The sequence below is a fragment of the Sparus aurata genome, chromosome 23 (assembly GCF_900880675.1).
Source record: "Sparus aurata chromosome 23, fSpaAur1.1, whole genome shotgun sequence".
Classification (NCBI taxonomy): Eukaryota; Metazoa; Chordata; class Actinopteri; order Spariformes; family Sparidae; genus Sparus; species Sparus aurata.
In genome coordinates, this window is record NC_044209.1 from 4003521 (window position 1) to 4026413 (window position 22893).

Genomic DNA, 22893 nt, shown 5'->3' on the forward strand with positions numbered 1-22893 from the left:
TAGGACGGTGATAAGTCATGTTGTAGTCCACCTCCTCTGTTCAAAGACGGTCATTCCAGTTTGAGGTAGATGGACTTTTTGGACTGTGCAGTACACACTGAAGAAGACAACTGAGGTGCACAAAAAATGTACAAAAACAGATCAATACTTGCTGTTGGACTCTCATCACCCACTGGAGCACAAGCTGGGGTCATCAGAAGCCTAAACCATCAGGCTGAGACCATAACTAAAGACAGAGGGGAAGGAGAAGGAACAGAAGCACATCAGGGGAGCAATTAAAACCTGTGGCTACCCAAACTGGACCTTTGTCAAAACAGCTTAATTATCCAGAGCAGACAGAGAGGAGGAGACATGAAAATGTAACAACATCGTCATTCCTTGTGTCAAAGGAATATCTGACATCATATCCTGGTTTAATTCAAACCTAGCAACTATCTGAGGCAGAACATTGTCCATCCCAAGGAAAAAACACCCAGGCTTAAACAGATTAATGTAGTTTATGCTGTTCAATACATAATGTCGTAGTCCACCTCTGTTCAAAGACGGTCGTTCCAGTTTGACATGGATGGATTATTTTACTCCTCTTTCAAACCATCTGTCTTCTCTGGCCAAGGTGTTTACATTGTTGTCCTCAAAGTTTTATTCTTCTTCTTCAGATGTAAGTGGACAGCAGTCTTGACCTGAGGAGTTGACCCTCCTGTGTTCGTTTATGGAGAGGTTGTTTTGTGTCAGTAATGTAAACATAGCACAATAAGTAAAGACATTTGTGTCCCACAAATGCATGATCCTTACAGATGTGGCACCATTTTAAAGGGAAATTAAAAGACTTTCCAACAGTATAAGATGTATTGCATTGTTACCACAAAGAAATAATCTGCCAAACACAAATTTCTATTTCTATGTTTACAAATCTGTGCAGTCCTGGCTGCACTGAATAGTTTCTGCCTCAGCATGTTGGTAGGTTTGAAGTCCGGGATATGATTTTTATTGAAGATCCTCCTGAGTTTCTCAGATATTCCTGCGACATATGAATGATGATGTTGTTACATTTTCATGTCTGCTCTGGATCTTTTAGAGGCTTCCATCTATCTATCTCAAACTGGAACAACCGTCTTTGAACACAGGAGGTGGACTACAGCATTCCTAATCTCCCACCTACAATGCAGTATTCCTTCCCAGACAGTTTAACAACCACTCACACCTGGGCTCACCTTGCCCTAGCAACCCACATGAAGGCCAGTTTGTTCAGCAGCCCACAAGTGGCCCTAAAGACTGAAACTCAGAGCTCACTTGCGTCCTTAACGACTCTGTAAGGACACTCCCACACAGAGTTTAAAAGTCTGCTACTCCCCTCCAGTTAGCTAGAACTGAAGAAGCCTCTTGGCTGGGAGGTGAAGCGTCTCAAAGAAACTTAATCACGTCCAGTTGCCTACGATACAGAACTTGGAATTACCATGACTTGGATAACTGAGAACCTTCATCAACATAACATTTCTTCAGCACAACCAACTGAATATGAAAGAAAAAACATGTCAGCTATGTTATATATGTTTAAATGTGTACATAAAGCTGCAGCAATCAATATTTGTTTTAGTTACAATAACTATAAACTATGTGGAAAGTGTGACTTTTAGTGACGAACCCACAAAAAATTATCACTCAGCAGTGTTAGCATCTGCCTCAGCTTTACAAAGGTTTTTTTTGCCTCTTTTCACGCTGTCTTAGATTTTGGACCCACTTCTCATCAAGGTTGTCACAGGCAGCAGTTTGTAGTAAAAAAAAAAAAAAAAAAAAAAGCTGTGATAAAGCCACTGTACAGTACCATCTCAGCACCAAACAGTACACAGATGCAGGTAGAGAATAGCTGGTGATCACAGTGGAGAATGTGTGCACTATTATGGAATACGTGTGCATATGTGTGTGAAAGGGAGACATAACTCCAAATCAGTGCTAATATTACTGCTTTATGATGTGTGGACTACGACAGCGTCATTGGTTGATAATATGTCTGTTTTGTATTTTTCTTATAATTCCACTGCCCCCAAGCGGTCAGAAATGAATGAGTGCAGCTTTAGAGATGAACATGTATAAATAAATGTTACATTAGGATGTTGCAGATATATAGATGGAAATAATTGCACGATGCTGACATATTTTACCAGTGAACAATTTGAGCCCTCTTCTTTGTACAATGTCACTGATTTGATTTCATCACTGCATGTGGTTTGCACTACACATTCAACTGATACAGATCATTTATCAAAACTAGAATGCTCTCTTTGCGGCATTTGTTATCAAATACTACAATAGCTCTCTCTTTTGGGTTGAAAATAGCTCATAGAAGAAAGGCATTACAGTCCTCACACAGTGAAGCTAGCTGGCTAAACTTTGACAAAAGGCTTGGAAACATGCACTCATGCTTTACAAATATTGTCTGTCATGCTTGCAAGGCCCCAGTGGCAACAAGCATTCATAGTTTCACTTGCAAGGGAGGAAAAAAAAATAAATATCTTAGGGGAATCAGCATTCATAAGCATAATTATACAGATAATACATGTCTTTGCCTAGGATGCAAATAATGACATTCAAAGTCTTTGGGAGTGTATCACCACTCCCTTGACATGCAGCTGCTTCAGAAGTAAACCAACAAACTACATAGGAACATTTTGTGCAGTTCATATTCAAGTTATACCTAAATATGATAAAATATCGTGCACACATACACACTCAATTATTTGTTCCCCATTTTCTCTCAAATTTGCAGTAGATTCCCTCTGTCATACTATGACTAAGGATGTAGCTAAGGTACAGGTTTTTGGCTGAAGCTCCAGTGCAGGGAACAATTAACATAACATTTTTTTTTAAAAATTAAATATGCTTTAAGTTTAGCAAATCAAAAACATGTCAGGAAAATCAGAAGGTTTGGTATGTTTGGGATGACTCATCATTTGTCACTGACCTCTAGTTTCCTGGCGGACACAGCAGATAACACTGCATCAGTATGTGCTCACACTGGCTTTAATCTCCTGTCTCCTGTGTGTTGATCCAGGTGTGGGTGACACGCCTACTCTGTACATCTTTCACTACTACATCAACTGTGGCATATAAATGTTTTTCTGAAGAGACTCTGGGCAGAATACACAGACTGATAACAATGTTTTCTGAACAAATGATACTAGTATTATATAGAATTCAACTATGCTAAGGTTTGCAGTGTTGAAGGCTTAAAGTTTACAACATTACATAACACAAAAGGGCCATGGAAGGACCCTTCCAAAGAAAGATGTTTCAGGCCAGAATGAACGGACTCTACCTGTAATACTGCCTTACTACACTGCCATGAAACTAGAGTCCACTGACACCTCATATTACCAGTAAGAATAATTCCAGTACCCTGAGACTCTTTAAGTATGTAGACAGCAATATTATAGTGGTAACATCCTAAATGCCATCAGTGCTTCTTCCACCTCACACTCATATATCATTTCTAAGTAGCACACAAACTAAACACCAGTGTATTGCTGTTCAAATACTTAAGTGCTCCCAGGCTGCTGGTATCACTTCACAGTACTCGTTTTGCCACAGTATGTGCTAGGATGCTGAGGAGTTAGACGTGAGCAGATAGTAGGTAGTAGGTGCACTTTTATTTATTTAATTTTAACACTTAGCAGCTAATGACTTTTTCCATATATTTCTATCACTCTGTAAAAGCACTTCCATGAATATGAATGAAAACATAAATGAACATGATCTACCTCCCAGAAAGCTACACAAGCTTGAATCTGACTGAGTCAACAGGAAGTACAGCATACAGCAGTGGAATGCTGGTCTGTTAAATGGCTCTCTCCTCCTCTCTTCTCATTCCAGACGTCCTCTCCTTTTCTTCAGAGGTCTGAGGAACTACATGATCCCCTCTCCTCTGATTCTTCTCACTCAAGTACAATAAAGTCCTTGCCTTAGTTCCTCTTCTTTGTTTCAGTAGAAACCCACCCCAAGGACTTTCTTCATGTGCTCGTACACCACATAGGAGATGCTGACAGCTGGAATTACTTTGAGGAAGTTGGGGGTGATGCCGCGATACAGGCCGGGTACACCTTCATGAGATATGATGTACTTGAACTGGCCCACCATGGTCAGCTTGGGTTTATCCTCAGTGGTGGCTGAAAGATGAGGATGATAGAGATTACTTGAGAGGCACATATAAGAAGCAGATCCACTGATGGATCATTACTGTTAGAATCTGTCTGAATCAACAGTATGTGTCACCTTGTGCCTGCATACGTGTCCGGATGAGAGCAAGGGGATAGGATGCTAGCTGGCCACAGGTGCTGGAGATGGTACCACAGCCCAGCAGAACTAAAACTCCTGGATCTGCTGAATCCACACAGTATCTCTGGAGCCAGGCATTCTTCAAAGTCTTAAAGTAGGAGCAGTTAGAAAGAGTTTAGACGATACAGGAAGCGTGGAGGAAAAGTCGGGTTACAAGAGGCAAGAAAAAATTAAGAGACCACTGCAAATTTTTCTGAAATCAGCATTTGTACATGTATGACAGCCATTCCATTCTAGTGTCTGTTGAATTCCAACACAAGCACACCTCATTCTACTGATTAGGTGATCACCTGAACCAAATCTTATTTAACGAGTAAAAGTATAAAAACCACTGTTGTGGTCATCACTATCCTCTTGCAACAGGACCAGCTGGATGGCAAAAATAGTGCAAGTAGTACCTCAAAAGTAACTGGAATCAAAAAAGAACAATTGACCATGCAAAAAGAGTTGAAAAGAAGAGTTTTGAGTGAGGAAAAGAAGGGTTCAATTCTGTCTTTACTGGCAGAGGGATAGAGTGAGCGTCAGGTTGCTTCTACCCTTAAAATTTCTAACGCCTGAAACACACAGGGCCAACTGTTGGCCGTCTGAAGCGTTTGGGGAGACTCGAACGAGTTCGGGAACAAATCTTTTCGGTGTGTTCAGCTGTGTTGGAAGCTTTTGGAACCACGCGGACAGCGTCTGCTCCGATTTAACATGCAAAGTCTGAGAAGGTTGGCTGTTGCCCGTCTGAGCCATTAGATTCCTTGATTGGTTGTGTGCTAGCTGTATGACCATTCTGATTGGCGGTGTGCTAGCGAATCAGCGTGGTGTGTGGGAAGGGTGGAATACTGTGTGCGCTTTGTTTTGCTATGCACTTCGTTCTGTCATTTCCTGTTTTCATGTTTTGGAGCAGTGACACAAGACTAGCGCTACCCGCTGTTAAGGAGGCTTATTGCATCTTGAAAAAACGAACGTACACGCTACTGTGGAGCTGGCAGCACGTCGAAGCGGTGTGTTCAATGCAACTTTTCTGCCGAACAGGTCAGACGAGAGGCAACAGAGTGGTCGGATAAAGGCGGTTGGCTGTTGGTTTGAGTCTGGGCAGTGTGTGGGGGCCTTAAGACAGCGGTTCATGAGAACAAGGTCAAGCAGCAGACATTTGGGACAACAAAGCTAAAGACTCAGTAACAGCAGGATGACATCAAGTGACCTACAAAAAGAATGGCACATGGCAGCTGGGGTGAAGTGCACGACGAGAATGGTTTGAAACAGGCTCCTAGAGGCAGGGCTCAAGTCCTGTAAAACTCGAAAAAAGCCCTTCATCAATGAGAAGCAAAGAAGAGCCAGGCTGAGGTTTGCAAAAGACCATAAGGATTGGACCATAGAGGACTTGAGTCAGGTCATCTCTCTGATGAGTCCAATTTTTCAGCTTTACCCAGCACCTGGTCATTTGGTGGTTAGACGGAGACCTGGAGAGGCCCACAAGCCACGGTGTCTCGCACCCATGGTGAAAATTTGGTGGGGGATCAGTGATGATCTGGGGGTGCTTCAGCAAGGCTGGTATCGGGCAGATTCATCTTTGCAAAGGACACATGAATCAACTCACCTACAAGGTTATCCTGGAAGAAAACTTGCTTCCTTCTGCTCGGACAATGTTCCCCAATTCTGAGGATTGTTTTTCCCAGCAGGACAATGCTCCATGCCACACAGCTAAGTCAATCAAGGTGTGGATTAAGGACCACCAGATCAAGACCCTGTCATGGCCAGCCTAATCTCCAGACCTGAACCCATTGAAAACCTCTGGAATGTGATCAAAAGGAAGATGGATGGTCACAAGCCATCAGAGCTACTTGAATTTTTGCACCAGGAGTGGCATAAAGTCACTCAACAGCAATGTGAAAGACTGGTGGAGAGCATGCCAAGACGCATGAGAGCTGTGATCGACAATCAGGGTTATTCCACCAAATATTGACTGCTGAACTCTTCAGTTAAAACATTAAAACATAATATCACACAACAACGACTTTAGCAAACCCCTGAAGAAAATCCAAATATGTTGCATTGCAATTACCAGACCTGTAAAAAGATGTGTTACTGGGTTTTCACTACAGTTCACCTATTTTGTAAGAGTGGCTTAACTATACACAACATTACATAAAAAAAATACTTTAGACACATGTACACACACCTCATACACAGCCAAGTCGATGCCAGCATAGGGGATTATGCCCAGTGTGTTCGGTAGGTAGCCCCTGTAGAAAGCCCGGACTCCCTCTTTCTTCAGGATCTGTCTGGCACAATCAGCCATACCTGAGTATTGTCCTGTCTTTCTTAATGTGAGACGAGTCTTTAGCACCTACCCAAAAGAGGTGGGACAGGAGGAGATTAAAGAAAGTAGAAGAATTCAAAAGAGAAAAGAGTGCAGGCTAGATGCATTTGTATTTTGTATCATTATGCTGCTACTTGCTTCACTTCAAACATAACAACAGTGCTTTTGTTTCATGTAAAACAGAATTCACGGTACTTTGCTACCACAGCTTCACCTTGCAGGATGTCAATGTCCTGATCATTCACACAGTCAAGACAGAGTTCACTACGGGTCCGTGCAAAGAACAGTATGGGTTGCACCAACTAAGATTAATTCATCTAATATTAGTTTGAATAGATTTAATTAGCTTTAAAATGAAAACGCCCAGATTTAAACCAAGCTGAGCCCTGTTGCACAATTAAGTATTAATCTGTTTATTAAATCCAAGTTTATTCTTGTCACTGAGAATTAAGCAGTATTTAATCAGTATGAAGATGCTTAAATAAATCAATAAATATATTAAAAATACATTTCAAGCTGTTTTGTGGACCTAGTAAGTCTAAAATAGGGGATGTAAAATTAATTTTGAAGACAGGAACTAAACTAACTAACACACCCTGCATAATAAGTAGGGAGTTTACTGGCTCCAATGCTACACTTAAAGCTCCTCAGAATATCCTTTGTCCAATGAGACATGGTGTTTGGAAAACTAGTATTACAGCTGAAGAATTAAACTCATGGTTATATTTTCACTTTGCAGTTACACAAAAGTTAAACTTACTTCCATGGGGTAGATGATGGTCTGGGCAATAGCTCCAGCAAGAGAGCCGGCAATGAACCTCTCCTGTACCCTTAAACTGCCCCCCTCTTTACTGCCACGGATCAGCCATTTGATCTAGAGTAAGAGAATTGACCAGTTGGAGGGGGGCGTGATAAAACATGTATGATGTTGAGAGGTGATATGACACAGCATGAGAGAAAGGAAGTGAAAAAGTATACACAGAATTAAAATTTGACACTCCAAGATGAGTTAAGCAAACACTAAGATGGGTTCTCCCTTTGTAATTGATTGACGGGAGTGCACTGACCTGTTCATAGGCCATAAACTTAATGGCAGATTCAGGCGCAATTTTGAGGACGTTGATGCCATTTCCCCTCCAGAGTGAGGAGACGCCTCCCTCCTGGACCATCCCCCTCAGCCCGGACCACAGATTAATCCCCCGAGATGTAGAGCCATGTACCTGGGCACACACCCCCAGGTCAGTCATTTTATTACAATCTGGCATAATCTGAAATGTTACTGTAGGCAAGGGTGCGCATCCAACCCCAGTCAGGAACAGGTGCAGTACAAAAAAAAGAATGTTGTCACCATAATTTTCAAGCGCCAAAATAATAATTAAATGACCTAATGGTGTAATTTCACGTTTGCCTGGATATTACATAACACTCGGCCTCTGTACATGGGGCACATGCTCTGCCACGTGAGGGCGCTTCATGTATGTTCAAACCCACTAAACCATATTTAATTAGTAATGTTTCATCAGCCCTTTGTAAAAATGACCATTATAAATCAGGAGGAGGTTTATGAGTGCTGCTGCTGACATTTCAGCATGCAGAGCCAATTTCACTCGGTGTTTTAGCTGGGAATACTCCAACCACCCACCTGAACTACCCACCATGTGCTTTGTTTCGTTTCTGTAAGTATAAGTGATTATCTGAGCAGGATTTGAGGAAAAGAGTGAGCCTCTGAAAGACAGCAGGTCCACAAGAATTGAAGACAATGATGACCTGCTAAAGACCATGTGCATAATACGATGTATATAATATACATTTTACATTACAATGTTAGAAAAGTTCCTTCATCACTGATCTTAAAGTTTGGGTATCAGTGGGGTGTTACCCAATGTTAGAAAAGTTCCTTCATCACTGATCTTAAAGTTTGGGTATCAGTGGGGTGTTACCCAATGTTAGAAAAGTTCCTTCATCACTGATCTTAAAGTTTGGGTATCAGTGGGGTGTTACCCAATGTAAGAAAAGTTCCTTCATCACTGATCTTAAAGTTTGGGTATCAGTGGGGTGTTACCCAATGTTAGAAAAGTTCCTTCATCACTGATCTTAAAGTTTGGGTATCAGTGGGGTGCAATAATGGAGTTCACTGGTTATCTTGTAAGACCCACCCCACCTCTGATTGGCTTGCATCTATCATTTGTGGTCCTGGAAGCAAAATGAGAAAAGCAGTCTAGGTGAAAGTAAAGTTCAACAGACCCTAACCCAAGACATTTTTGGTCCTTGTACTCCATTGAACAAGGAGGGACATGGATGGGACCCATGCCCAGGGCTGAGTTTTCTGTTTTAAGCTGTTTTCTTGCATCAATACACCCGTTGGTGCCCTGGCATACCACTGGACAACCAGAGGGAGGGAGGTGTGTGCCATGATGAATTTGCTGTTTAATCACACCACAAAAGAAGAATTGCCAAGCTAGTATGCAATTTCCTAACTTCATGTTCAGTGGCTGTCAGGTGTTTCTGTGTTTCTCTTGCAGATGGGTTGTTAGACAAACACCCATTGGCTTAGCTGGTGCAATGAATTGTCCTCTTCAGCTGTCGCAGCTGCAGTGGCTACTAACTGGACCAGCTGCAGGTCAGTGTGGCAGCAGCCTACCTTGTGGTCACCTGACCTGCTTGCTCTGCCTAGCCCAAAGACATTCCTGATGACTTACCCTTAAAAGGAGCAGCAACAGACTGGCAGAAAGTCTGAAGAGGTCAGTGTGTTTACTGGGAAAACTAGGCTCATAAAACACTGTATCAAACTACAAGAAAAAACAGCATAACCATGGGACAATATCTATTAACAGTTTGAGGTAAGAGTAAAGAATGCAACCACCGAAGTCAACCGATCAGAGGCTGAGTAGTATGGGACTTGCAAGTAAACCTGTGGGATCCATAATAATGCATCAGCAGGAGTGGCAGTCATATGACCCACCTGCAGGAAGACTTTCAGGCGGTCCAAAGGAGCAGTTCCTGTCCGGGACACAGCCCCTGCCATCGCTCCAGCAACCAGCTGCCTCCACACCAGACCTGACCGTCGCTCCCGCTCTGAGAACTCATCCGGCACCGTCAGATGTTCTCCAATGTCAAACATCTGTGATGACATTAGAAATCGAAGGAACTTTCAATTAGGGTTACCTTCAAGCATCCTTTTGTGAAAATTAAGATCCTTAGAACAAATTTACTATCATGGACACATCTGCTTAATTTTCTGCACCACCACTGACCCTATATGTTGAGTCTCTTCTGTCCTTTCTGTTTGGCATTGTTACACTACATGTGTCCTGCTCCTCTTCTCAGAAGTCTAAAGACACCTATCACTGTCAGGATGTTATTGCTGTCCCTATCATTAACGTCTGCAACATTACTGTCACTGGTTGCTGGAAACTCACATGGGAGTGTTTCCAGTGACGGACAATCTCCTCCATGTTGTGGAAAGGGTTGAACAGGAAGTGATCACGCCATTCAGTCCAGTCAACGGTCATGGTTCCATCTCTGTCCATACTGGGAGTGAGAGTTATACCAGAAAAGAGCACATATGGCTTCTGGCATCACAATTCAAATAACTGATGAACTTAATTTCTCACACAAATAAACAGAAGCTGCTAATCTGACAGTCAGTACGTTTACATGCACAGCTTAGTCTGGTTATAGCCATAGTTCGACTATGCTACTCAATCAGACAACTGCAATTGTCCGAGTATACATGCCGGTGAGAAAACCGGATTATTGGGCCGGAGCATGTCATACCCCGGTACACTAGGTGGCGCTGTACCCATTTCAACTAGTGGTGACAGGGCCACCTCCGGCTGACCTCTTTACGTCACCAGCTGCCTCGGCATTCAAGAAAGATGGCGTACAAAGAGCAAGATGAAGCTACATCTTTGTACTTTTCGTATATGGTGTACATGATAATTACACAAACTAGGTGCACAATGGCGCTCTTTCTTGCTGTGATTTCAGAGGAAAGACGCTGCCGCCACCGTCCATCTACTTCCGGCTCACGTCCCCGGGGAAAAAATCTCGTGCCTGCACAGAACGCAAAATCCAATCCGATCTGATGGAACGTATACATGCAGGAGTAATGCGACTATCAATCGAATAATCAGGGTTCTTTAATTCGACTATGAGAAATCCGATCCGGTCCGATTTTAGTCAGACTAAGGTGTATACATGCATCTTAAAAATCCGATCATAGTCGGACTAACGCAGTAATTCGGTTTTCTTGAGTGTCATGTAAACGCACTGACTATAATCATAATACCAGGTAATAGAAGGTATTATTTTGGATGGCGATGACAAAGTTGGTTGGTTGGTCAATTGCCTGTCCCACAGTAGTCAAAAGGAAGATATCTGTAACAGTTGTTGAACAGCTTGTCATGACATTTGGTATGGACTAGAGAGCAGTATCAGCAGGCTCTCCACTAAACCCCTATTAGCTAATAGCTGATTCTCCTATTTTGACTCACTTTTTTCTCATTGTTTGGGGTCCCACAGACCTAACTGCTGTAAAATCAACCCTTTTTTTCTTTAAATGTGTGTAGTTTTCTTCTTGCTTTAATTTTATTGTAGCAAAACACTGAATTGGTACCCCTCTGTTTAAAACAATGCCTTAAAAAGGATTTATGATATCGTGTATATGTTATGTAGGTCCATTAAGTCTGTCTGCAGAGTGACATTATCTATGTTTGGCATCAGTTAGATCCCAGATAGGTCAAACCTTCTGTTAGACCTCTTCTGAATTCTTCAAATTATTATGAGTAACTATCATTGTTATTTTGGATCAGGGAGGAAGAATGTGGTGCTGTAAACTGGTGTAAAAAACATCTTGTCAAATCAATTTGGGATCTTGGACTACAACAGGCACACTATATGAAGCCATTATGTATTTTGAGTTTTTTCTTTCTATTCAAAACAAGTCCCCATCTACTTCAGTGGTTTAGGAGAATGCTGCAACACTCTTGTGCTGTGAAGCTCCAGAAGTATCTTGTGGACTACGAAACTTCACTTTTCATTGGCATGCGAGTGAGTAGATAATGCCTGTCAGAACTTTGTCTTTAAAAAGTTTAAGAGGTAGTTGTTTTTTTTAATTGTTGTTGTTAAAGATGAGCCGTGTCTTCATTAATGTTAAAGTGAAGTTCTTGCCAGGACACCTGAAACATTCTTTTTATTTTATTTCCTTTTGCAGGTCTCTCTCTTTCTCTCTCTCTCTCTCTCTCTCTCTCTCTCTCACACACACACACACACACACACACACACACACACACACACACTGTACCTCTGCAGTATTCTGGAGGCCTGCTCCATGGTGACCTCCGTGCCAAGCTTCTGCAGTAAGTGCTGGATCTCTCCCACATCAATTCGCCCTACAAAAAAGAACAAACAGCGCCTGTTTGTAAACAGTATTCTGCATTCTTTGTAAAAAAAAAAAAAAGGAAGGTGATAATTAATGTCACTATAAAGGTGATATCTAATGTTTATATAAAGGTGATATTTAATGTTGATATGAAGGCAACATTGAATTTCTGTATAAAGCTGATATTTAATGTATCTGAATATGTACACCACTGTGGTGTGCCCACACCATCATTGTTGCGGTCCACACTGTGGAACATGACCCAAAGCCTCTTCTCATGCGCCCACAGATACTGGGAGAACTCCTGGAAGTCCAGCAAACCATCATGGTTGATGTCACTCTCGAGGACTATCTGTGGGGACGGAGGCAGGCTGTCAGTCATTAAGCAGGGACAACAGACTGGTTAGGATGGGATGAGTGGGTAGAGAGGGTAGATGTAGGGCTGTGCAGATGAGGGTATGTTGGTAATGTAGGTGGCATGGAAGTGACAGTGGTCATAGAGAGTGCGACACATACACAAGTGAGGAGAGCAGAAGACAGGATGTAAAGCACTGTGCTCCCTGTGAAAGTCAAGAAGTAAACCACATCTTACCTGGCTGCAAACAAAATCTCTAGGACACAGAGAGAAAGAGAGACATAGAATACTAGTTCCTGTGCACAGAAGGGTGGAAAAACATTCTCATGTACTGTTTACTTTTCTACACCTTCACTGTAGTAGAAGTACACATACCAGTGTAGCAACATTTAAATTAAAACTAAAAACCTGCATGTCACATTTTTGGCCTACAGCAGCAACAACTATTCAAAGAATGTAACATGACATCAGTAAACACATAGGTTTCATTTACACTGGGGACGCTGGGTACATGTCCCCACCACTTTTTGAAAGCATAATTTGTTAAAAATGAAAAATAGCTTGTACCAGAAAAAGTGAATAAGAACCCTTGGCTCTCCTTCAGCACTTGCATTTGAAACTGGCTGCTGCTGATTCTTGTATGAAAATGAACAGTTATGCACAGTTTTGGTTCGTCAAAAAAATGAGGCAACTGTACTTTTTTTTTAAATTATGCTACTGCACTTTTTAAAGATCTTTTTAGATCCAGTGTGGCATTAGACCTACTGGAGGAGACTGACAGGCTGTATTGAGTTGAACTGCATGAAATGTGTGAATAACTGTGTGAAAATGTAATAGAATGAATTCAAACAATCAAATCAATGATCTGAGTTTGAATTAATATGTATTAAAAAAACCTGAAATAATCTAATCCCTGCTCCTGTTAAACACATTTTGTCACATACAGATTTGACACCTTACTGTATGTTCAGAATGAGTCATGATTGGTTGAACTTGAATCATGAACTCTTATGGTCTCTGTTAATCTACCAATAAAGTAGGGCTGGGTAATATATTGATATTTTAGAATTATCATGATATGAGACTATATACGGTTGATTTTGGATATTGTTATATTACGATATGACATATGCATTGTCATTTCCTGGTGCCTTTACCCACTTATTCATTATATCCACATTACTAGTTATTATTCATCAAAAATCTCATTGTATATATTTTATGAAAGTACCAGTAGTCGTATTGTCACAATCCACTATAATGTCACATATAGCCTAAATATTTAGCGGATCAAGATGCAGAGAATTTTCTTTCATAAATATCTACTCTGGCTTTATTTGATCTTGCCATTGCATTGCCTAAAATGGAATAAATTGACGACAGTTAATTTGTTTAATTTATAAAATACAAATTGCCCTTTTAATCTTTAATTTTTGTTTTATATATCATATTATGTATCTTTGTAGCTGTCATTTGACATTTGTTGTAAAACGTTACACTCCCAATAGAATTACTTAAGTGAATCCTATTATTATTATTATTATTATTATCATTATTATTTTTTTTTAAAAGATTCAAAATTTACACAAGATGGATCATGCCATCTGGGTTAGCAAGTAACTTGAATTATTAGCTGGGAATATAGCAACTGAGCACTGTCTAAAGTGTTTATAATTAGTATCAACTGACAATGTTTTTGAATTTATGTCAATGTCTTGGAAATATTAGGAAATCAATTCAATAAAGATAATATGACAAAAAGGTGCATTTTGAACTATATCACAATAAATGAACATTCCTATGTAAAGCAAGGACATAACAAAATAGTACAAAAATCTTTTTCTACTTTTTGTTAGCATTCGTCTTCTGCTTAAGACTAGAGACTGTCAACAGCTGATGACACAGGCTCTGTTTTTAATGAGGTTGAGTTTCAGTACCATTTGTTTATCTATTTGTTACTAGGATACCTAAAACTTGGGGGGATGGGCTGCACAGTGAAGAATAATGGGTTAGTTGTTAGTGGTTTTCCAAAGAATTTATTTTCTTCCTTCTTCTTCCTTCACCCTTAATATGACTGCTCAGAAACTATATATTTAGCAAAACGGCACATTTGCTTCAATTGAATAGAAATATTTTAAATTGCCTCTCGAGCCTCCCAGCCCTCAGTTGTATAAAAACATCAAGTTTAATTGTACTTCATGTACTTAGCTTGCTGGGAACACATCAGCAACTGGGCACCTTTCAACATAAGAGCCCTCAAAAGTCATAGAGGTGCTTTCAGCTAATTACGCTATGCCAGAGTAGATTGTTGTTCTAAATTTGAGAGAATGACTTAGCTTTTTATACTTGGGAAATAAGGACTCTTCAGTGAACTGAAATAAGTCTCGCTGACCCTTATTTTTTCAAGGGGTTCATGTTTAAGTAGCCCTAATGACATTCATCCACACCGTTTCAGACCGTTTTGTGTGTGTCTGTAAACCCTACTGGTATCTCTCTAAAGACTTGTATGTTGCCTTTCCTGTGAAGACAGGCAACAATGCCTGCTTTCATCTATGTGTTGGTGGCATATCAGTGCAAATGCCTACACTGCAGTAAATGAATCATTTTGGAAGCCACTGACAGTGAAACATTTTGGAAGATTTGTTGAATATAAAGCCCGGTTGGAAGCAAGTGGCATTACTATTTTGATCTTTTGAAATAATGTTCACAATATTTTCACTGCCCGCCGTTTTACATCACCTTTTGTGTGCAAGTGAAATAATTGCATACACAAATCTGAATGTGGAAATTTGTAAAAAAAAAAAAAAAAAAAAAAAAACAACAACAACAAAAACTTAATGAGTAATACAGGCCTGCAACTGTAGAAATTGTTTTTTTGCCTGAGTTGACCAGCCTATCATCATGTCGCCACATTGCCCTCTGACCATTTAATAAGAGGAGGTAATTTAGAATGTACTTGTTAACATAAGCTTCAAAGCTCCTGGGAGCTACCTTTAATTCTGCATTAGCAAGAAGAACAGGTTAATTTCTTAAGTTTGTGAGAAGGAGTAAAAGTGATGGATTTTGTGATCTATCTTTCCCTGTAAGCGATTTGATAAAGATGGGCCATGGTCTTGTTTTTATTAGCAGATGTTTCCACAGTTCAAACAACCAGTCAACATTATAGGTGGGATACAGATATGGGATGCTATCTTGTGCCAAAACCTGAAAAATTGTGACAGAAAGATTGCCACATAAAGGCAAGAAACTCAGTTACCTACCAGGCAGGATGTAAAGGTGACATAGCTGCTCTTATTGTCACTGTTTAAATGATGTATCTTTGAACCATTTTGTTTTGTTAATCACGGTGGAAATACAAATAGAATCGCCACGGAAGGCTTTCACATTTCGGTGAAGATAAGTCACCCGGTTTAGAAGTTGTGAAGTTTCTGCAGTAAAAAAAGTTCAAGAGTCTTGGTTGTACACATACTGGTCTGGATGGCCTGGATGATGTATACAAGTTTGTGGTAAAAGGACTCGTGCAGCCATATTCACAACTATTCAAATGACTGTCTGCTCTAGACACAAATAAAATAGTGTCTAGAAATAGAGCAGGACTGACAAATCAGTTGTTAGCCAAGGTCAGCAGTGTAGCAGGTTTGTTTTGCAGCTAGGCTGTTAAAATATTCATCCACTAAGGGTTGGATTCCTTTACAAACTGGGACAGGTTGTCTTTATATGGTGTTATAACCAGGCCACACAAATGAGTGATTGACCTGCTAGAGGTTGATTAATGACAGTCTCACCCAAGAGACACAGCTGTACTGTTTCAGCATACTAATACTATTCAAAGGCAGAACAAATAGTGTAAAATACTCTGAACTACATACTGACGGTATAAAATACCATCAATGTGTAGTTCTTTGACTCCATAAAGTTCCTTGACTCTATAAGCAGGTAAGCTTGTTGACATGACTACAGATCAGACCCCCAGGAACAGTGCCAGGCTTTGAGCCAATTTCACATAGTGGCCACACCATGTAATTACAAGATCGCATGATTCACAGGGGCCCACAAGGACTTTTTCCTAAGCTTAAATTGTAAAAGAAGTGGCCCCAAAACAATGGATGAATTTTTTGAGTGTTACACCCCCCAAGAAAGGAATGGTGTTTGACTATCAGAATTTGATCCATTCAGTCAAGGAACATCAGTAAAGTCTAGAAGTGCTGCACCATTCAATTCTATATTCCCATTGAAGTTCTTGAAGGGCTAAACTGGAAGTTAGCTGCTCAGCTGGTGGAAGACCCAAGTGTGACTGCTCTATGGGCCCAACAATGTGGAAACTCTGCTGAAGATCCAGGTACATTAAATAGGAATATGAATTTCTTTGGCTTCGTGCATCACTAAGCAGCTTTCATAGGAACGAAAAAGGCTATGCCTCTGACCACATCCAGATTTCTCTTATTAAATCAATACTACTGATACCTACTCTGACTCTGTTTGGCTTAGCCCTGATATCCTTATCCTAACCCTAACCAATCATTACTCCTCATGCCTAAACCCAACCAACCTAACCCACAGGTACCAGCCAATCAGAAGCAGAGTGGGGTGGGTCATTCCTTCACCATCTGTGGAATAAACTGGGTGGAGCAAATGAAGCATAAGGTTGCAGATTAATCTGGTTCCAGCTATAAGTTCTATAAGATATATGTTCTACTCTTACTTAAAGCAACAATATGTAGAAATCTATAGTTTGGTGACATTACTTAAATATTACTCAATTACAAGTAAGAGTACTGGTACACCTCTCCGAACCTGCGCCTACTGCACAGTTTTGGCTTTTATGTTTGTATGTCAGGGTTTTCACTGGCCTGTTTGTGATTGGATATCCTTATTGGCTACAAAAATGAAGATGAAAGGTATGGATATTAATTCGGCTTTACTCCATGCTCAGTCGTGAAGTAACTGAGTACACTACATGGTGTAATGCATACTAGGACAAGATGAAAACTTTGAATGGCTTTGAAGCTGTTACTTTAAGGTAAAGAAGTTACATAACGTTGCTTTTAGTGTTGTCATGATTGGCCAACTGGAATTTCTAACTGTGTGACAATACCTTTAAAAAATGGTGATATTCAATAGCATATTCTATACCACTGTGAAAAAACTGCTACAACACCAGAGTCATAAAATTTCAGATTTTTATGAAAAGATATAACAAGGTTTGTGTACTGTGTGGTAAGCACAACAGCATCTAAGTTAATTAACTTCTGGAGGAGGTGGGTTATGTGGGCACTACAGCTGTGCATGTGTCAACCTGCTGTCTGAGAGGAAAGCAAAAGACACAGCTGGCACTGGAGTATTGATACTGCAGAAAATGAGTACTGAAACAATTTCAAATAATCATAATCTATGTATCAATATTTAAATACTTTGACAACACCAGTTGCTTTAAGATCCTAGATCCTTTTCTAGAAATGTGCTTCCATGCATGCACTGGGACAACATCTCAGCAACTGTGTGCAGATAGACTGCTTCAATCTGAGAATTTGTTCTGAAAAAAACACTATACTGTTGTATTTTTGTTGTTTGCTGTACAAACGTCCTGTAGTGTTGACACTAGAGTGGCTGCCTTGGTTGTAATGGAGAGAACGAGACAGTAACCTCACACACTGCCCTCAGTGCTCTCATACTTTATTGAGCAGTGTTTTAGATGGAGTACTGGAAACGTCTCAGTGTTACCAGGGAGGTTACTAGTGAACTGGCTCAGAACAACATGGATTTCTGACACAACAGTTGGAGATCGTGTGTGGTCTCCCGCTTGTGATATAACCCTCCTCCACTGGTGCGCTCCCTTTAATATGGTTTTACACTTGTTATCACAAAGACTCAGTAGGCCTCCTAAAATAACCCACATAGTGAATACATGTTAGCAAAAAAACTATGTCACATGTCAACAGGCGTGGAATAGAGTAGGTCCTACAAGGTCTGCAAGATATTCATGCAATATTACACCATGTCTTAATCAAGACTAAATTCTATGATTAAACCGGCCGATTCCATGCCCATTATCACCGATCACAGCTTTTAAAGACCAAGCAAAGACCAGGTGTCAACCCTGCCTCCTCACTATGATGAAAGTTTCAGTCCCTTCCTCTCTCAGAGTTGCCCTAAGAAGTTTCATAAGTCACTTTTAAGCTCGGACTCTTTGCTAGAACTTTTGAGGCTAAGTTAGGAGCTGTTTGTGATTAAGGGCCCAGGTACTGATTTAAAGTGTAATCCTACTGATAGGCCACCTGCATTAGCACACAAATATCAACGTTTGTCACCAGGGATATATGAGTAATGAACATGTAGAAGGGAAGTCATACATGGTGCTATGCTCGGCTTCTTAATCAGGTTGGATTGAAGTGAGCCGATTAAAGGAGCACTCTGTGGTTTTTGGGAAGAAATTCTAATCAGAAGAGAATGTTCTTCATTGACTGATTTTTTTCATGCCTAAACAAACTAATACCCCTTTTCCACTGGTCAAAAGTTCCCACTTAAACCCGCTAATATCAGGCATTTGTGTGCAATCAGAATGTGTAAACTGAGCATTTATACCTGGGTCAATTGACTCTGCAGGAGACACAGGTTTTTATCACCTCAGCTCGGCTCTGATCTAAACATAAGACCCAGGTGAACATGTTAAATTTCACTGTGCGAAGTGATGACGCGTTATCAACATCCAGTGTAGGAGGAATTTGGGATGTGGTCTTTTCAAGGATGTTTTACTATTGGACACAGTGCTGGAGGTGGAGCCCCATTCATTCCTTTGAAAGCTGCTCAGTGGTGTTTTGAAGCCAAAAAAAGCTCAACTTCCCAGCTATGAAAACACCTTACTCACCAACCAAGCGGACTAATTTCTAGTTTTAGCGCCCAGCTAACTTGATGAAATGGGGATGAAATAATTTAGGCTTTCCAAATGTTATTGGACCAAATGGCTCAAATTATGACACTGAAACAAATCATTTGGTTGTGACGCTCAAAATAATCGATCCACCATTTTACAGATGCTTCTTTCACAATGGGTCTATTGTTGCCTTCTCTTCTGTTACAACTTCCGGCGCATTTGTGACGTGAAATGTGATGTCAGTGACGTACACTGTAACGCTTCAGATAAAGTCACAGATGGGCTGTCTTGCCTGCGGGAAGTGGGAATGGGGTCAATAGGCGTTTTTTTTTTGCGGGTTGACCTGCGTTTAAAAAAACTGCTTACTTCCTTGGAAAAGCGGTATCACTAAAAAGCTCTCTTTGATTTCATGACTGAATTAACAAAGTGACCTTGAAGGACAACACAATTTGTACTGTTTTACTGCTTACATGTGGCGGACCCTGCCACCTTTTCAGTTTCAAACGGTGTTCTGGGACCTTACTTCCCTCTGAGAACAGCTTCTTTATTCACTTATGGAAAACTTAATATGTCAGAGTTTGTATTGTTACCTCATTGGTATTGTATATAGCTATAACAATGAGTTTGAATTGAACTACATAGTGCCCCTTTAAGATGTAAACATGTTGTGGCTAGCCTATATCCTCTGCCAGCTTTTATAATTTGCTATAGGCTAGTCCAGTACCTATCACTTTATCACTGCGTGTCTCCCTCCATCATAATAAATAAAGCAGATGGGGATGCGACAGAGTTAGCTGGAGGTTTAGCCCGCGTGTTGGAGCTGAAGTGTGGGTGCACCTGTCCGAGCATCAGCCTGCCTCCCTGCCTGGAGCAGGCTAATAACAGCGGCCTCACCTCCTCTGCCTCTCCCTGGTGCAGACCGCGAGCAGCCAGTCCGATCCTCAGTTCATTGATGTCAACCCTGCCATCTTTATTCAGGTCTAGCTGCGTGAACAGCTCCGCATATTTCCTCTCTCTGGCCGGGTCAAGAGATGCTCCGCTATCTCCGTTTGCTTCGTGTCCTCCGTTGCGAGTCTGGGCGCACAACCGCTCCTCGTCTTCGCCCATGTGAAAGAGGGGAAGCCGGTTTTCTGTACTGGTGGACTGCTAATTTCAGAGCCGAGCATAACACTGCGAAAACCCGACAGGAGTTCGAGGTTTGTCCTTGTTTCCAGAGAGACCAGACCGCTACATCACACCTAACGGGAGCAGTGATGGCTGAATGGAGGAGAGCTGCGCTGTTCGTCCGCTTCTTCTGCTCACGAACTTCACTCCCGGGTGGAGGATGGATGGATGGATGGACGGATGCGGCTTAGACGAGCTCTCGTGAGATTAATCGCCGTGTTCGGTTACACACTCCGTCACACGGCACGCGCAAATCTCTAAACTCATTCAGATTTAAAGTTTCCGTCACAGGAGGAGCTCGCGACAGACAGCCGGTTTTACCGCAGTCTCGCGGCCAGTGCTGACACATGTGTGCGCGCGCTGAGAGCCTATTACGAATTCGGTCGGGTTGGACAGGTGTGTTATCTGTAGTTTACAACGAACACGCTCACATATCGCCAACAGAAACAACAGGGACATTTACAAAAATGCACCTCCACTCCTGAACCCGGTCAGTCTCTGCCTCTGCTGCAGCGCGCGACACACACGGAGTCTTCAGCGCGCACCCACAGGGTGGGGGCGGGGGGTGCGTGGGGTGGGGGCACTGAGTTCATTACAGCCGTGCAACCGTTCTTCACCGGGGCCAAACGAGGACGACAAGTGTTCTGTTGTCTCAGCCACGTATTGACTCGAGCTTGTCTGGAGGGATGATGAAGCTAGTATTTTAAATGAAGCATCATCACTTTCCCTTCAATAATCAATTTCAGTTTATTTTTGTGAACCTCCACTCGAGTGAAGGATCTGAACACTTAAGTCCACTACTCGAGTTGTGGCACTCCTGCGGGAGTAAAATGAACCACTGGTAGCTTATTGGCTATTTATAGCATTAATAATAGGGATTGTAAACTGTGACGTGCAGCAAAGTATAGTGAAGTGCCTGGTCAGCACTGGCAGGATAGGAGTCAGGGAGGGAGATTAGAATGGTGTCAGTGTTTCATACACACCTTTAATGATGTCATGTGGACTTGACAATAGACTTTGACAGTTCTGAGGGATCACTTAACCAACAGTGGTCCAGTGTAGAGCATGAGTCAGACTCACTGTTCCCCCATGATAATTCCAAATGTTAACGACTTCCTGGCCAAATCTCTCCATTTTCATACAGAGAATAAAAACAAAATGCTGTCTAACTTTATTCCAAGGCATTTCTAAGCTGCCTAAGAATGGAGATACATGTCAGATATACACTTATGTGATGAATATGCACTTCTTATGCATGCCACACTTTTATTTAATTCCCTGCCCACGATGTGAGGACAAAAACACTCTTGAGATTGTTATTTGACACCAGACGAGAAAATGTGAAATCCTTCAGCAGCCACTGCATTTTAACGAACACCATCTCTCCATTTGTTGCTGTTAGGGTTCATCAGGAGGAGAAGAGATGTGGACAGACACCAGCTACACGCTGTGGGAGATTTTTTATTACGCTGGTGAACATGCTTCAAATACAAATGGAGGGAGTGTTACGAAGGAGCCTCATTAAACAAAAGCTGAATGATACAAAAACCAAGAGATCTAGAAAAAAGAAAAATGACAAAGATTGCAAAAAAAGCTCAACTAAAGTGCAATAAAAGCAAAGTACAAATGAATGAAAACTCAAGGAACAAAAATCTGAAACATACCAATGGGGAGACAGAACAAACTGACAAAGATATGAGGGAGAACAAGGACTATATACACACACACACTAACAAGGAGATCAGGTGCAGCTGGAGAGAGGCAGGAAAAGGACAGGTGAGGGAAGGAACAGTAACAGATCAAAAATAAAACAGGAAACAAGAGAACAGAAAAAACTGGGATCGTAACAGAAAAGCACCGTGTCCCCGACCTCTGTGGCTGAAACTGTCAGTCTCAGAAGCACGGCACCCTTCCAGCTGACTGAGGAGAAGCTCATTTGTAGAGAGTGCGTCTCTATTTGCATATATGGATTACAGTCAAACTCCTCTGGTTTAGTGGCTGCGTGTCTCATGGCTCCTGGGGGAATTTACATCTGACTGTGACGTAAGCCTCCGTACCCATGTGATCACTGCCACCCAGGAAGAATAAATGAATGAAGAAATACAAACGGGTGAATGTTATGAACTACAAATAAACAAACGTATACATATAAAAACAACAATAAATAAAATGCATCAAAATGTCTATTGTGAGATACTGAGCAACATTTCTGGCTCAGGTCGAAATTATGAACACTTCAGAGCATTCAAGGCAAGGAGAAGATGGAAGGGATGCTAGATGAAGGACACCCTCTGTTTAAGCCACATTGAATTGGCATTTGGTGTATTTTGGCGCCCCCCGCAGTGTCAGAGTGCAACACCTCTGCTGTAAATACAAGTCTCAGGTCTCTGACAATTTGTCAGAGGTAGTGTAGGTGCTTACTACTAACAGTATGCCTCATGTCATGACATTGTTGTGTCTTGAAAACTTGTAATGTAACAGTG

The 22893-nt window shown here is 41.3% G+C and overlaps 1 protein-coding gene across 3 annotated transcripts; it reads right to left on the minus strand.

Annotated features, from left to right (window-relative positions):
- Positions 1-1537: 1537 nt before the first annotated feature.
- Positions 1538-20956, minus strand: LOC115575771 (calcium-binding mitochondrial carrier protein SCaMC-3-like). 3 transcript variants are annotated; one of them, XM_030408066.1, is made up of 11 exons: positions 20141-20263; positions 12613-12631; positions 12249-12372; positions 11943-12030; positions 10057-10168; positions 9600-9758; positions 7705-7857; positions 7398-7511; positions 6497-6664; positions 4267-4417; positions 1538-4160 (listed from the first exon to the last, which is right to left on the minus strand). In XM_030408066.1, the coding sequence occupies exons 3-11, from the start codon at positions 12277-12279 to the stop codon at positions 3976-3978; spliced, it is 1161 nt and encodes a 386-aa protein (XP_030263926.1). In that variant the 5' UTR covers positions 12280-12372; positions 12613-12631; positions 20141-20263; the 3' UTR covers positions 1538-3975. The 3 variants fall into 3 exon arrangements, with proteins under 3 accessions (XP_030263926.1, XP_030263924.1, XP_030263925.1); XM_030408064.1 differs by lacking the exon at positions 12613-12631 and having other exon boundaries at positions 20141-20956; XM_030408065.1 differs by having other exon boundaries at positions 12249-12631; positions 20141-20264.
- Between the last annotated feature and the right edge of the window lie 1937 nt (positions 20957-22893).

Bases quoted from the DNA above. Each gene is read 5' to 3' on its own strand.
- LOC115575771 (XM_030408064.1), bottom strand. From the start codon at position 20,353: ATGGGCGAAGACGAGGAGCGGTTGTGCGCCCAGACTCGCAACGGAGGA. The intron at 12,373-20,140 runs GTGAGGCCGCTG...CCGTCCCCACAG, and splicing joins ACCAGGGAGAGGCAGAGGAG to ATAGTCCTCGAGAGTGACAT. The intron at 12,031-12,248 runs GTGTGGGCACAC...TCTTTTTTGTAG, and splicing joins TGTGGACCGCAACAATGATG to GGCGAATTGATGTGGGAGAG.